At 41.1% G+C, this 16,983-nt stretch overlaps 1 protein-coding gene across 4 annotated transcripts in view; it reads right to left on the bottom strand.

The window, feature by feature from the left end:
- LOC116311524 (DNA (cytosine-5)-methyltransferase 3A-like) overlaps positions 1-16,709 on the bottom strand; it is a 98,616-nt gene extending 81,907 nt beyond the window's left edge. For all 4 annotated transcript variants that reach the window (XM_031728665.2, XM_039599287.1, XM_031728671.2 and 1 more), the window contains exons 1-2: positions 16,512-16,709; positions 10,009-10,231 (exon numbers count right to left, since the gene is read on the bottom strand). In XM_031728665.2, coding sequence (XP_031584525.1) covers positions 10,009-10,077 — 69 coding nt within the window. In that variant the 5' untranslated portion in view covers positions 10,078-10,231; positions 16,512-16,709. The remainder of the gene's footprint in view (positions 1-10,008; positions 10,232-16,511) is intronic.
- Positions 16,710-16,983: the final 274 nt, after the last annotated feature.

Raw genomic sequence — 16,983 nt, 5'->3', positions numbered from 1 at the left:
CCGCCTGCGTAATTGGGGACGTGTCATGGGAGATCGAGTCGCTCATCCAGGAGGCACAAGAATCTGAGTCGGATCCAGAAACCGGCCCACCCAGCAGCCTCTTCGTTCCTAAATCTGTCTGCCCTCAAGTTCTCTAGTGGGCTCACACCACCCGTTTCTCGTGCCACCCGGGGGTCCTCCGCACCATATCCTTCCTCTGATGCTACTTTTGGTGGCCCACTATACAGGGAGTGCAGAATTATTAGGCAAATGAGTATTTTGTCCACATCATCCTCTTCATGCATGTTGTCTTACTCCAAGCTGTCTAGGCTCGAAAGCCTACTACCAATTAAGCATATTAGGTGATGTGCATCTCTGTAATGAGAAGGGGTGTGGTCTAATGACATCAACACCCTATATCAGGTGTGCATAATTATTAGGCAACTTCCTTTCCTTTGGCAAAATGGGTCAAAAGAAGGACTTGACAGGCTCAGAAAAGTCAAAAATAGTGAGCTATCTTGCAGAGGGATGCAGCAGTCTTAAAATTGCAAAGCTTCTGAAGCGTGATCATCGAACAATCAAGCGTTTCATTCAAAATAGTCAACAGGGTCGCAAGAAGCGTGTGGAAAAACCAAGGCGCAAACTAACTGCCCATGAACTGAGAAAAGTCAAGCGTGCAGCTGCCAAGATGCCACTTGCCACCAGTTTGGCCATATTTCAGAGCTGCAACATCACTGGAGTGCCCAAAAGCACAAGGTGTGCAATACTCAGAGACATGGCCAAGGTAAGAAAGGCTGAAAGGCGACCACCACTGAACAAGACACACAAGCTGAAACGTCAAGACTGGGCCAAGAAATATCTCAAGACTGATTTTTCTAAGGTTTTATGGACTGATGAAATGAGAGTGAGTCTTGATGGGCCAGATGGATAGGCCCGTGGCTGGATTGGTAAAGGGCAGAGAGCTCCAGTCCGACTCAGACGCCAGCAAGGTGGAGGTGGAGTACTGGTTTGGGCTGGTATCATCAAAGATGAGCTTGTGGGGCCTTTTCGGGTTGAGGATGGAGTCAAGCTCAACTCCCAGTCCTACTGCCAGTTTCTGGAAGACACCTTCTTCAAGCAGTGGTACAGGAAGAAGTCTGCATCCTTCAAGAAAAACATGATTTTCATGCAGGACAATGCTCCATCACACGCGTCCAAGTACTCCACAGCGTGGCTGGCAAGAAAGGGTATAAAAGAAGAAAAACTAATGACATGGCCTCCTTGTTCACCTGATCTGAACCCCATTGAGAACCTGTGGTCCATCATCAAATGTGAGATTTACAAGGAGGGAAAACAGTACACCTCTCTGAACAGTGTCTGGGAGGCTGTGGTTGCTGCTGCACTAATGTTGATGGTGAACAGATCAAAACACTGACAGAATCCATGGATGGCAGGCTTTTGAGTGTCCTTGCAAAGAAAGGTGGCTATATTGGTCGCTGATTTGTTTTTGTTTTGTTTTTGAATGTCAGAAATGTATATTTGTGAATGTGGAGATGTTATATTGGTTTCACTGGTAAAAATAAATAATTGAAATGGGTATATATTTGTTTTTGTTAAGTTGCCTAATAATTATGCACAGTAATAGTCACCTGCACACACAGATATCCCCTAAAATAGCTAAAACTAAAACAAACTAAAACTACTTCCAAAAACATTCAGCTTTGATATTAATGAGTTTTTTGGGTTCATTGAGAACATGGTTGTTGTTCAATAATAAAATTATTCCTCAAAAATACAACTTGCCTAATAATTCTGCACTCCCTGTAGCAAAAGATGCCAGGGAATTTTTGTCAGCCTGTTCTACATGGGCTCAGAATAAACTTTCCAACCGTCCTCCGTCGGGCCTTCTTCAGCCTCTCCCCACGTCGGCTCGCTCTTGGTCGCATATCTCCCTGGATTTCATCACTGGATTACCACCCTCTTCCGGTAATACTACAGTTCTAACCATTGTCGATCGTTTCTCCAAAGCAGCTTATTTCGTCACCCTTCCGAAACTTTCCACTGCCTTGGAGACGGCCCGGCTTGTCACCACCCACGTGTTCAGGCTCCACGGGATCCCTGAGGACATCGTTTCGGACAGAGGGCCGCAGTTTACATCATGTGTGTGGAAGGAGTTCTGCTACGCTCTGGGCACAAAGGTCAGTCTCTCTTCCACAGAGCAATGGACAATCTGAGCATGCTACCCAGGAGCTTGAGCCTGCCCTCCACTGCGTCTCTTCCCATAACCAGTCGACCTGGAGTGAACAGCTTCCGTGGATTGAGTACGCGCATAACAGCCACACCTCCGCCGCTACAGGAAAGTCTCCTTTTGAAGCATCCCTGGGATACCAACTGCCTTTGCTTCCTGCCATCAAAGGTGAGCACTCCGTTCCGTCTGTGCAAGCTCATCTCCGCAGGTGCCACCGTGCCTGGCGTGCGACTCGGGCCGCCCTACTCCGGACTAAAGAACGGAACAAGGCGCTCGCTGACTGCCATCGGACACCTGGCCCTGGAGTATGCTGTGGGACAACAGGTATGGCTGTCTACTGGCTTTGTGCCACTACGGGTTGAATAAAAAAATACTGTCACCCCAGTTCATCGGCCCTTTTGCCATACATGGCATTGTCAACCCCGTGTCTGTTCGCCTCAAGTTAGCGCGCAACATGCGCATTCATAACGTGTTTCATGTGTCCTAGATCAAGCCCGTGCTCTCCAGCCGTTGTGCGCCCTCCCCCCACCCCGGCTTGTGGATGGTCAGCTGGTTTACAACATCACCCGCATCATGGACTCCCGACGCCAGGGTAGTGGCTTTCAGTTCCTGGTGGATTGGGAGGGCTACGGGCTAGAGGAACGTTCCTGGGTGCCTCAGGCGCCTATCCTGGATAAGGGTATGCTTCGTAACTTCCATCGCAGGTATCCAGGTAAGCCTGGTGGGTCTCCGGGAGGCTCCTGTTGAGGTGGGGGTACTGTCATGGTCCCCATGTCTGCCCGGCCGGCCCTGCAAGGATACATGTGTTTTTGTTTTGCTCTCTCCCTCTCCCCTTCGCTGCTCCGTATGGGCGGAGCTCAGGATAATTGTGCGAGACACGTTAGTGATCCTCTCTAGCTTTTGTATACGTAGCTTGTGTAAAATCCGTGACTTTGTGTAACCCGCCTTTCCAGTGTAATAATTTTCCCCAAACCTGTGACCTTCCCGCTGTGTGGACGTGTGTGTTGGAGTGAAGGAGGAGAGGAGAAGTGTGAGAGAGCTTTCCCCTGGACCTTTCCCTTGGACACTAGGATCCCTGGATTTTCCCCCCACTGTACATATTCTGCACTTGGTGTTTGTAAATAAACTCTGTGTTTGGAACTGAAAAGCCGCTTTGCACTTGAGTCTCCACTACTCCTTGTGACAGTTATAGAGTTTTAATATGTGTATTTAATATGTGTAAAATGGCAGATAGAAGTAAAAAATCATCAAGCAAGCCTTTTCTCTTTTGGTCACTTGACCTATTTAAGTTAGCCCTTCAGGGAAGAGGAAAATACTGTAGGGGTCTACAGCTTTTGAGGAATGGAGAGGTGAAGATTACTTTTATTTTTAATGCATGAAATGAAAAGAGTGAAATGCAAATTGAATCCAGGACAGTAACAACAACCCAGTGCTGCTAACACACAACAATAAGCAAGCATCTGCACAGACAACAGGCTAACATAAATGTCACAAAGAACTCAGAGTGATGGTGAAGCTGAGTGTATGCCAAGCAGCCAGAGCCTGATAATCAACAGGTGACTACGGCAGTAATGAGCTGTCAGGCTTGTAGCATTTTAGCCTCTACACAGAGTTGTATGGTAATCACTGTGAAGTACTCTTTCAAGTGGTTGTCAACTTTGTGTTTATAAGTAAACACTAAAAGACAGACCGTGTGTGTGTCCAAAACACATTGGAAAAACAATTTGTGTCAGTGAATGGGTCTGTCGCCTAAGATTTGCACTGTTAACTGATAACTATCCGACTTTGTATTTCAGGCCATGCTATGGAGTAATTTAATCTACTTACATTTATACAGTGCTTCTCCAGTCTTGCTGAGTACTATAAACACTTTAGACTACAAGCCAAATTTTAACCACACAGTCAAACAGCACTTTATTCTATACATTTCAAGCACTTTATTTACCTCATATCAATGGCTTTGGACTGCAGGAAGAAGCGGAAGTACCCAAAGGACACTTCAGTGAATAAAACTCCCGCAAGGATTCAAGCTATGGCCCTTCTTATTCTTAGACAATAGTGCTAACTATCTGCCACTGTGCTGCCACATGCAGTGAGTAGTGCAAAAAAATTGAATCAAATCAAATCAAATCACTTTTATTGTCACATCACATGTGCTGGTACACTGGTACACCACTTGTGGGTGAAATTCTTGTGTGCAAGCTTCAGAAGCAACAGTGGTGTGCAAAATACAACAAACATAAGATACAAACCAAATATAAGAACAGGAATGTGAGAATTATAAGAATAAATATATTTACAAATATAAGAATGTATGCATATTACTAAATATGTATACATATGTATATATATGTATGTGTGTGTGTGTGTGTGTGTGTGTGTATACATATATATAAAATAAAATATACAGAGGTCAGCAGCATGACTATGGTGCAAAAGAAATGGCATATATGTACAATATGGAGTGCATAAATGTGGAAGTTCTGGTAAGTGAAAGTGAGGTGATTATAAAGTGTTCAGCAGTCTGGTGGCCTGATGGAAAAAGCTGTCCCTCAGTCTGCTGGTTCGAGACCAGATACTGCAATACCTCCTGCCTGACGGAAGTAGTTTGAACAGTTTATGGCTGTTCAAGAGTCTTTGATGATCCTCCCCGCTTTCCTCAGGCACCGCTTCTTGTAGATATCCTGGAGGGAGGGAAGCTCACCTCCAATTATCTGTTCAGAACACCGCACCACTCTCTGGAGAGCTTTGTGGTTGTAGGCGGTGCTGTTGCCATACCAGGTGGTGATGCATCCAGTGAGGATGCTCTCAGTGGCAGAGCAGGTCCTGAGGATGCGGGGACTCATGCCAAATCTCTTCAGTCTCCTGAGAAAGAAGAGGCGCTGCTGCGCCTTCTTCACTTTTTTGTTCGTGTGAATAGACCATGTGAGATCCTCTGCCAAATGTACAACTAGGAAACGGAAGCTACTCACTCTCTTCACAGCAGCACCGTTGATGGTGATTTTGTTGTGTGCTTCTCTACTTCTCCGGAAGTCTACTATCAACTCCTTTGTCTTTGTGACGTTGAGAATGAGATGATTCTCTCGCCAACAGTGTGTCAGGGCGCTGACCTCCTCCCTGTAAGCCATTTCATCACCTTTGGTGATAAGACCCACCACTGTTGTGCTGTCTGCAAACTTCACAATGATGTTGGAGTTGCTAGTGGCCATGCAGTCGTAGGTGTAGAGTGAGTACAGGAGGGAGTTGAACACTGGTGCACCCCTGTTGTGCACCAGTGTTCATTATGACGGGGGATGAGGTGATGCTGCCCAGTCTGACCACTTGGCGTCTGTCAGACTGAAAGTTAAGAATCCAGCTGCAGAGAGAGCTACTCAATCCTACGTCCTGCAGTTTCCTGTCCAGCTTCAAGGGAACGATGGTATTGAATGCTGAGCTGTAATCTACAAACAGCATTCTCACATGTCCCTTTTCTCCACCTGCGAGAGAGCAGTATGTAGTGTCAGGGCTATCAGTGGACCTGTTGTGGCGGTTTGCAAATTGTAGAGGGTCCAGTGAGTTGGGTAGTGCAGAGCAGATGAAGTCTCCGACCAGCCTCTCAAAGCATTTGCTCACGATGGGAGTCAGTGCTTCGTACCTGCCACATTCTCCGAGGATTGTCAAATTGTTGTTCCACTCTGTCCCTGAACTCACATTTGGCTGCTTTAATTGTCTTATGGAGTTGGTAATTTGCATGTTTGTAGTCCAATGTGTTCACAGAGGCAAAAGCAGTGTTCTGTGCTGCCAGTGCGGTGCAAACAACAGTGTTAATCCACGGGTTTTACCTTTTCCATGGAGTAAATAGGTAAAATATCGCATTCCTGTTTTTTTTAACCCCACCACTGGCCCCAAATTCAAAAGAATTTGTGGGGAACCCTGTACTCCAGCCCAGCTTGTGAGACTTGGCTTCATCCTCTTCCTGAAATCAAAGACTTAGCTTTCTGGAGGAGAATGGAGTAGTGCAGCTCCACATGGAGATAACCTTGAAGCTAAAAGGTTTTTGCTTTTTATAGCTTTTGCTTTTTATAGGTATGGTTGAGGAGCTGTTTGATTGCACCTCATATATACCTTCAAAGAGAAACTGTCTGAATTTGTGTACTGTTATTACTAGTTCTGCATTCACTGCATACACCAGGAGAGATCAGGGAGGTGGCTAGAGGAATGTTTAAACCCATATTTAGAAGGTTATAAACACTCCATACTTGGTCAGAAACACAAATAACTTATTTTTAAACAAAATGCTGTGGAAATGAAATAAAACATTTTTTTTCACATGATTAGGATGTTACATATCGCTGTTACGCCAAGGGCACATCTTTTGACAGTCATCAAACTGTCTTTGTAAGCTGTAACATATGCGTATTGTAAATGCTGACAGGCACAGGCATTAGAGAAGAAAGATGATCTACTTTGTCAGAGCTCATCCTTAGCTGTGATTGGTGATTTCGGGAAAAGGAGCAGCACCTAAGAAATCTGTGGGCTCACAGGTTTGCTGGTGAAGTATTGAAAGCCTGTGATTGTATATTACCATGCAGAAAATTGTGGATGGCATGCAACCTATAAACACATGTTCAGCTTGCAAGAATGAATTTGCACAGCCTACTTTACATAAACTCCCAACTAGCACGATCTGTATGTGCATTTAATTGAATCATCCATTTCTTACTTTATCTTGCTCTTCTATCCTCTGCATGTTAGTAGCTCTTGTCAGTGGCGCCCTTCAGATGTGATTTTTTTACTATCTTAACTGATTAATAAACTTTGATATGCATTTTGGCTGCATCGTCTTACTAATGTGATGCAAATATATTTGAAGGGCAATAGCTGCTGTTAATAACAACAACGGATTTAAAGTCACCACATGATGGACATTTGTTGTACTTTATTACCCCTTTGACCTAACATCACGGGTGCTACAGCCTTTAGCTGCGCTGCGCTTCATCTGCAACTTCAACTCCGTCAGCGAGACTAGTTAAATCGTAGCCCGAAACATTGCCTGTTCACATCAGCATATCAACTTTAACTATCAAGTTTTTTCAATTTTATGTTTTGCACTCATATCATTCTAGAATTTTAATCTCTCTTAATGTTGTTCTAGTTGTAAATTTCATGATGTAAGTTGACCTTGTTTTCTGAGTTTTGAAAAGAGAAAACAAATAAAATATATTATCATTACTACGAAAGCTACAACATAATTTTGTGTTAGGGGGCACATGAACAGACAAACAGTCAACATTTTGGGAATCGCTGCATTTCAGGTTTTGCAGTGACCACCAATTACATGAAATTAACTTGTCCACTATTTTGGACATGTGACTCTTAAGGGTCAAATGGATAAGGCCCCAGTTGTACAGCACAGGAGACTGGTGACCAACCATCTGGCAACCACTTAGCAGTTGCTAAGTGAAACTGATCGCAAACTTATATACAGCGCTACACCAAAAACCTCCTTGTGAATGCTTTGCTCACTAGCAGACTGCCACAGTCTGTTTGCATAAAGGGCAGATTTTCTGAAAACACTTGCTAGCTACTCTCTGAGCTATTCTGCCGGCACCTCTGGCTCCTGTCTTGTTCAATAGATTACAGTTGGCATGAGTCAGGTTCCCACACCTCTTTTATGTGTCTCCTTGCCATCACTTCCTCTCTGTCTTCAAACTGAGACTTCCTCCGATTTTTCTCTTGGCTTTGCTCAACTCTTTATGAGAGAGTCAGATCTCAGGAAGTTAGAAAGAACAGCTCTATAAGGGAAACTTTGTTTTGGTCTGATGCCAGGGTGTGAATGGGGAAGCTGGCGACTGAGGTGGGCCTTTTTATAACAACATGACTATAGAATAAACTACAAATTTCTCACAGATTGACGAGGGCCACCCTGGGCTCCAGTAGAGCAAATGAATGGAGCCATTTTTCACATTTGTCAGTGCGCCCCAGGGTGGCTGTGGCTACAACGTAGCTTGCCATCACCAGTGTGTGAATGTGTGCGTGAATGGGTGGATGACTGAACGTGTAAAGCGCTTTGGGGTCCTTAGGGACTATTAAAGCGCTATATAAATACAGGCCATTTACCATTTACCATTTACCTGTCTCCTTGTGTACAAAATTTAAAAAAAAAATTAAAGACCATTTGAAAGTCTAAACCCTGCACTCGTCTCATTTACTGTACATGTGGTCAAACAACAATGTGGAAAGTAGAAAGGCCTGTAGTCAATGTAAATAAAAAAAACTGCAAGTTTAATTATTACAAACACACAGACTTCTGTGTGAGTGCTGGCTAAATAAAGCTCTCAACCATGAGCTAAGAAGCCAAAGTAGTGGTGGTAATGACAGCTGTAGTAAAAGAGGTGGTGGCTGTAATAATATCTGTGGCAGCAAAAATAACAGTAGTAGTACTCCTTCAATATGTATAATAATAGAAGCAGTGATGATAAAAGTGACAGAAGCAGCAGGAGCTGAACTGTACAAGGGGTACAGCTGAGTTTGGGTACGTTACTGTTTAAAGAGGTAAATGTTGTAGATTAAACAGTAACATTTATACAGTAACACATAATTACTGTTGTCACTCCATACAAGACAATTAGTATAAAACTGATGTAATGTTTCATAATTTAAATAACTCAAGCCTTTATTAACGGGTTATTTGTCAACATACTGCCTAATGGATTTATCACAGGGCTTTGGACACTGTCACACCTTTTATGGCTTTTGGAGAGTGTTATTGGAATAATAATACATTTTATGAGTAGGTGTAAGTTAATAGAATAAATAATTTCCTTATATTTAATTATTTAAAAATTTAATTACTTGTTGAATTTTATTCAATCATGAAAAATATATTTTAAAAAGGCTTTAAAATATATTTGGTTTGTATAACCCTAACCCCCTAACCCATGGGAAATTTAGAATAATAAAATACATTACATTAATAAATACACAGTACTGTGTGTTGTATTAAATAAAATGTTAACATTATATTTAACATGTTACGAATGCATAAAAATTCAGCTGTGTTATATTTTATGTACCAGAACAGATCAACACGTAAAATTTAGTAACAGTTTAACCATTTTTCTCTTTGATATTTCATAATTCATGTTTTAATATGAAGGTGCTTTCAGTGTTTTGGCACACTCATGACTCCAAACAAAATCTGGACTTTTAAATGTAATATTTTTATTTTTAGGTTTGTTGTACTTCTAGGATTCTTCTAGAAGTGTTAGGATATGCCGGCATTGTATTTGTACTTTTTGTAAATTTCTCTATAGTCAACAATTGAGACGACTGCTTTTGAAAAGATGTCAGATTTTCAAAATAAAACCCAGACTTAGCTATGTTTACCAGTTTGTAGTCAGTTTTTATCTTTTGTCATTATGATGCTTTTACGCTGAGATTTTCAACTTTAAAGACCTTAGAAAGTTGTTAAAAGTTATGAGGTTCATCCCAAACATGTCACATGATCTAAATACAAGCTCCAGTTATTCCAGGAAGCTTTAAGATATCAGATTTTAAAAATAAAAGCTTCTACACATGCATATTTGTACAAATTTGAGTTAGCAATCAGGCTTCGATCTTTTCAGTCAATCTATTTAGCTACAATTTTTAACATTCTAGCTTTTGTAGCTGTTATTCTGATAACATTTTTATTGTGAATTCTTCTGACTACAATAATCTTGTAGTGAAAATTTCACACTGTGACAGACATAACTGCTACTCTGATTCAGTTAGACTGTTTCAGTAAATACAGTAATATTAGTTATATTGTAGCTGCTCACCAGATCGTTAGAGGTGTCGTTCTCTGGTGTCTGGGGTGGTTCACCAGTAGCAGGACTGTTGGACGGCATGGCAGGGAACAGCTCGGTGAAACCAAGTTTAGAAAGATAAAAAAACAGAGCAAATCAAAACATGGGAAATGCCCTCAGAAGCACCAGGTGCAGCTTCATTCAACCTGTCTCGGTCTGTCAGACGATAACTCGCTCCCTCAGACCTCCCCCTCTCCTGCGGGAAGAAAGACAAAACACACACAAACACACACATAAGTACATGTACAGCTGGAGCATATTTGTCAGCTCTGAGTAAGGAATCATGCTCAGCATGTGACTGACATCTTTCTTTTATTGTTTTCTTACTTTCTCAGCTGCACACACATTATGGGTAAACTACAGGTATGGCTCTGTGAACTGTGCTTGGCGGGTGGAAGCAGAAAAAATTCAGTTTCTGAGCCTTGACATATTAACAGACATGCAGGTGTCTTCAGAGAAGTCTGCTGGAATCAGGGTAGCTGTCATCACTGCTGTCACAGAGTGATGGATGCAACCTGATGAAACTGTCCCATTTTATTAGACAAAGTGGCTGCATTCAGACTGCAGATAAGGCCAAATCAAAATTCTGACCACAAGCATGACAAAGATCTGTGTACTTGTGGTACCAATCGCACTGTATCCAACAACTATCAATACAGAAGTTTTTTTCAGTAATGTATCACGTTCTTCTTCCTATATGTCCTACATTTTCTGCATTTTTGAGGCATGTTTGACAATAATTGTTTATATAATTTTTTTGGTTATGACTGAAGAAAATATAAAACAACAAACAAGTCAGAAGAATTTTCCATAAATATCCATAACAAGTTTTATTCAATCTTACATTTTTTTGCTTTCATATTGCTAGTCATATTACTACTATCATATCACACTACTACTCATATTTAATGACATAAAGCAGACTCTATCATATATGGGAAGCATTCAATTTTGGTTTTTATTTGATAAACAATGAACCTTTTTCTAGGACATTGTGTCTCATTACTGAGCTCAAATGGTTGAGTGGAAGGCAGCAGTGAGAAAGGTGTTCAGTGGAGAGGCAACCATGTGTGACCTTGTAAGTGCTCGAACTCATATTGGCTCTCGTTTCATCACCCTCTCATCTCATCGCCGTCATTAACATTTTTTGTTATATGGAAGGTAATTAATGACGAAACCAGGGAGCAGGAACAAAGCAAAGCGAGCACAGGGACAGTTTTATAACCGTAGACGATGTTTTGAAGATAAAATCCTGGTTTTTTTAATAAACATATGGCTTGAAATGTGAGCTTAAAGGTTTTTTACCAGCTGTTTTGGCAGATTGTAGGCACTTAGGTGTATTACAGGGGTATTTACAAACAATTATTGGCAAACACACTTTAGCAGAATAACAAGCTATTGTGCGCATGTCTGATCACAGTTTAAAATTGCATGTAAGGGATACAAAAAACAGATTTTAAGATAGCAAACAAAGAAAGCATTACAGCTCTATTGACGCAGCTCTTCTTGGGAGATTAAAACACTGATTGCGATCACATTTCAGTCCCTCTATGTTTCAGCAAAGGCATTATAAGAGAGAGTCCCGGCATTCAAAGAATACCTAGCTGATATCTATGGGAGGAAGATGGAGGTAGAAGTATAACTAGGGGCAAAGTCAGCAAACTTTGTGTTTGTTTTTTTGTTTGTTTGATTTCTTTTTATCAGATTTGACTGGTGAGTATAGTTTCTGTGTCCCAGTGATTGTTGAAAATTAAGTTTATTATACATCTTTTTAGTTTATGGGCCACATGCAGCACAATTTGATCTCAACTGACCTGGACTAATAAAACCGCTGCATAATTTAGGTGTAAAGAAGTATTTTGAAAACATTCACCTGGGTCACTGCCAAGATTTTAAAAAGCTGAAACCTTACCCTTCACCCCAATCCCTTAAATTTTAGCAGAAAAGTAAAATTAATTGATTGATTTGCAAAATAGATGACACAAAACTTGAGATACCTAAAAAAAACCAAATTATATCGCAGCTTTTCCACATTCATTGAGTTTATGGTCTTTCCATTTGCAAACAGATCACAGTGGAAAAACACAGAAACCTTCAAATGCATAGTATTGCATGCTTGTATTCCTCTAAGTAAGCTTATTGCAATGGTTCAAAGTGCAGCAGAAAAGAGTGAACATCCTATACTAGTTCACATTACTCTGCCAATTTTAATTTGAGATACAGGCTGTCTAAATTATTATAAGGGTTACAGTCTAAACCTGGTTTAGATAATTGCTGTACAAAATTATCTTTATTATTAAAACGTACTTAAAACTTCTAGATCTAGAATGGCTTTCATTTCTATCTATTTTCACCCTTTTCTAATAAACCCAACATCGGGTATGGAAATGCATGTTATCACAAAAATGAAGAACTATTGACTTGGATGCATCTTTGGAAGTCCTGGTTTAAATAACTAATCTAGTGTTTGGAGGCACTTCATGGTTGCTGAGTGGCAAGATTTGCTTGTGGAAAGACACTGGTTTTACCTTGCCCTAACATGAAATGCCTTAAAACCAAGCCAGACATGCCTGTGACAGACACTTAAACACTGAAAGAGAGCCTTATTAGGACTGACTCTTCCCATCAGATGTCAGAATATGTCCTAGCATCTTCTTGCCTATCTTGTTTTTATGGCTAATAAGTTGTTATTCTTCTGTATCACAATATTGTTAAGTATAGTAAGACTAACACAAGTTATGTAAGAAATGCAAAAATCTATGCTCAAATGGTGATCAATATTCAGTGTTATGACCTCTTAATGCAAAAGTACTCTAACTATGGGTCATATGCTCGTGAGGCTTGTCAGGTCATAGAAAAAATACTCTGCTTTATTCTCCTTCAGTGCACTGAACTACAACTTACAAAATCAACAATTTTTTTTATTTAATATGAAATAAAAACAGCAACGGAGACCATAAACTCATGGGGAAAGTGTTTAGTAGTGTTATTTTTCCCATAGACTTCAATACATCTGGGTGGCTTTTTTCTCCAGGTCATTAAAAGAATGCAAATTTAAAACACTTCCACACTGGCTTCACTTTTGAAACCGGGGATAAACCAGTCTTGAGATCTGTCCTCAGACAGACCAGTTCTTGGGAAGTCGCGAGCTTAAATGAGTGACTTCAGTTTCGTTTTATTCTCTATTTTTCAGGAACCTTTCACAAGAGAAAAGCTTTCCTGTTACAGATTTAGGTACACACAAGATTAAATAAGCTATAAAATACAAATATATGGCAAGTAATAAAATCTGATATGCATGCAAAGCCTAAACTTCCAACATCTCTACTCTGACCCACAAAGCTACGGCTAGACTAATATAAACACATGAGCAGGGGAAACTGTTCATGTTGCGGTCTCCGATGGGCAGAGAAATGCCATCGTGTTGCAGGAAGAAGAGAACGAAAACAGATCAAACTTCATCAAAGCGAAAGCGTCCACATCACGAGGTTGGTTGCTAATATGTCAGTCTGTGATTTGGACTACTTGTTAGGAAAACATCCTGATCTTAACGGTTAATGTCCATAATGAAATCCAAGTCACATTAGTTTGGTAGAAGCTTTAATTTCTAAAAATTGTTCAGGTAACAAGTGACATGGAAATCATAAGACAGTGGCCAGGTCTCTTTTGTTTATTTTTCATCTCCTCTGAAAAAAAAAGGAGAGAAGAACTGAAACTGCGGTTTTGGAGTGTCCACATATAACACTAATTAAATCAGTACTGACTCTTGGTTTAATAAACCTCAATCACAGATTAAATCAGTGACTAAAGGGATAACCTGATCTTTGGGGATTACACCATACAGGATGGCCTCTGTTTCAGATAAACACCCCTGGATTAATGTGCTGGGTGTGAAGTCTGTTGTTTCTGTGCTTTTGTGAGTGTGATTTGTTCAGACAGGTGTCAGAAACTCATCCCAAAAAGGAGCTTTAAAATGTGGTGTTGTAGACCTCAGCAGTGATCTGGATTCGAGCACAGTGTGAGCGCAGCCAGTGTGTCTGGCTTTACTCAGGATGCATTGTACAGTATGTCACTCCTCATGCTCCGGCCTTACATCACCTACTGTAAAGACAACAGGCGGCGGGCCAGGGTTACCAGCAGAAACACGGAGTGGAAACTTTGCAGAAAAGGTTGTACAGTATCCACCCCGCCATTCCCGGGGGCTCCCTGCACAAACTCCAGGCTCCAACTAACTCCTCCAAGTCCTAAGTATTTAGGTCACACACACACCTCACCCTCCTATAGCAAGTCAATATACACTGATTTAAATTGTTCCAGTCTTCATGCCAGCAGTGGTTTAAATTAGCCCCTAGTCAAAGGCCCAAGCAGAAGCCTGCATTGGTGGGAGGAGAAATGGTTGCGCAGAGAAAAAGCTTCAGAGGAAGGTCAAGGTAATGAGAATAAGGCAGCGACAAGACAGGAACATAAGTGATAAGTGATTAGTTTTCACAATAAAAGCATTACATCCTATTAAAAAGATCAATTGCCTTGTTTGCAAATGTTTTTATCCTGTTATTAGTAATGTTTTACAAATCAATGCACAATGCTACTTTTCTTTAAGTGATGAAAACACTGACCAATTCTTTTTTTCTAAATTAGGTTTACAATTATGCACATTTACTAAACTGCAGCGCTTTATAAGTTATCTGTACTCACAGAAATTTTTCACAGATTTTGCAAATACACAGGTCATCTGAGGACAAAATACTCACAACACACCTCACCCTCTGGTGTAACATTTGACCATATGCAAAAAATAAGGTACTAAAACCATGTTCATAATTAAAAGAACACAAGGTGGGAAACATTTGTCATTATTATTAATATTTTGTGTGTTCTTAAAGTTTTCAGATTGAGATATTTACATTATTAAACGTATATGTTGTTGGAGAATGATGTCCAGTTAGATCGTGCATAGAATTTTGTAAAAGAAATTACATTTAAATGTATTATTAATATTCATATCATTCCCCAATCTCTATTTCTCAACTAATAAATTATATATAATTAACTAGTTTAATGTTTTAGCCAAATTTTGCACAGATATGAAATGAAATTTAATAATTACCATCACATTCAACATATAAACAAACACATATCAAATTATTTCAGCAGTATTGGGGTAAGAGGCCTTTCTGGATTCAAGCAGTAAGGGATATGTTATTTAAAACATGCCCATGGAACGCTTTGATGTTAATGAAAACAGAGACAGACAGATAAAGATAACAGAAGTATGGAGAAGCTTCAGATTGATAACAAATTAATTTATATTTATTTATATTTACTTTCTCATTTATGTATTATTTTTCTTGTGACAAATGAAATTGCATTTCTAAACATTGCCGACTTATAAAATTATCTAAATGTGGGACTTTATTTAGAAAAATGGCCACTTAAATCACCTCTTTCTTGTTCCTTTAGTTTTGTTTTATGTCAAAATTGTGTAAAATTCACTTATTCAAACTATTAAAATAAAAGATTTTCTGTCTTTCAATCTTTTGTGACATTTTTTAAGACAGTATAAATTGGGAATTGCATGGACAACGTAAAAAAGAAGCACTTTCTGTTTTTCTTAGTTTCCTGACATTTTACAAGCCCAAATATAACCAGCATACTCAAAATATAATAAAATACTGCAGATATCTTTGTAGCAAAATAACTTCCGTCAAATAAATTTTAAAGATTATAATAATGTCATATTGTGATTAAGTACCGTTAAGTAGTCAAACGCCTTTGTGTCGACTTTTATTTTAAACGCCCAATCCGGAAGTGTGGTGATTGCTCCTGCTACCTTGACAACGCGCAGTATATAACAATTAATATTGTGAGCGACCTCACGTGGCCTTTACCGGACGGCCTCTTATAACCGGTGTATAATCCCGGCTGGGGTGTTTGCGGGGCGGGCAGGTGGTGAAAGGCACGTGTCTGAGTGTGTAGCGACGATAAGCTTTACTGGGTCAGGTAAAAAACACACACGGGGGCGCGTCTCAGACCGAATGCACCCGTTAACCCCGGCATGCGCGCCCCCGCCTGCTTGTTCACGCGCCTAGACTCCGGCTCCGCGCGCTGATGTGTCTGTCTGCATCTGGTGAACGAAGAGGACGGTGCGCTCCGGTTTAACGTTACCTGCTGGTGGCTGCGGGGGGGCAGAAGCCTGGCGGAGGGAGCAGGGCTTGTACCCTCCGCCGGACATCGGTTAATAAGCATCCGTTATATAACGGCTGTCCGGTGGCGGTGATTTTCCTCCCACTGTACAAAAGAAGTCCCCAAGTTCACTCGCCCCGTGTACCGCTCCGTCTTCACGCGCACATCATCTGCTAAAACGGAACCGACGATTTGGCTCCGGAGCGCGCGACGACTTTAGGAGGTGACTATTAGCTAACTTAACGGCTGTAACGGGTGCCGGTGTGCGTTCAAAATGTAGCGTTTATATTTACCGTGTCGTCCGTCCCTCAGGCACCCGGACCCTCACGGTCGTCGCTCTCTCTCCTCTCGTTCACTCTCGATCTCTCTCTCTCACACCCACACACACTCAAACTCTCTCTCCCTCTCTCTCTCTCCTCGCGTTCAAACGGGTCTTCTCTCTCCGTTGCTGCGCGCTCCCGTCGGCGTTCTCTCTCACACACAACTGAATCTCTCCCTCTCTCTCTCCCTCCCTCCCGCTGACTTTCTCGAACTGCAGAGGCTGCGGAAGCAAGCCATTTCAGCCAAATATCGCGAGTTTTCTAACACGTCTGGTTAAGAAATGGCGTAAAAAAACGCCGTTTAATTATTCAAAACGCCGAAATGGCTTGCCATAAAAAACATATAGGAGACAGGTGTGTAGAAAATGAGCTTCAGTTCAGAGCTGCCTCGGGAGCCCGCTTTAACCTGTGCAGTTATTTACAGTGTGTTAAGATTCAGCTGGCT

This window comes from Oreochromis aureus, linkage group 15, assembly GCF_013358895.1.
Source record: "Oreochromis aureus strain Israel breed Guangdong linkage group 15, ZZ_aureus, whole genome shotgun sequence".
NCBI lineage: Eukaryota > Metazoa > Chordata > Actinopteri > Cichliformes > Cichlidae > Oreochromis > Oreochromis aureus.
This window is presented reverse-complemented; position numbering and strand designations above follow the sequence as displayed.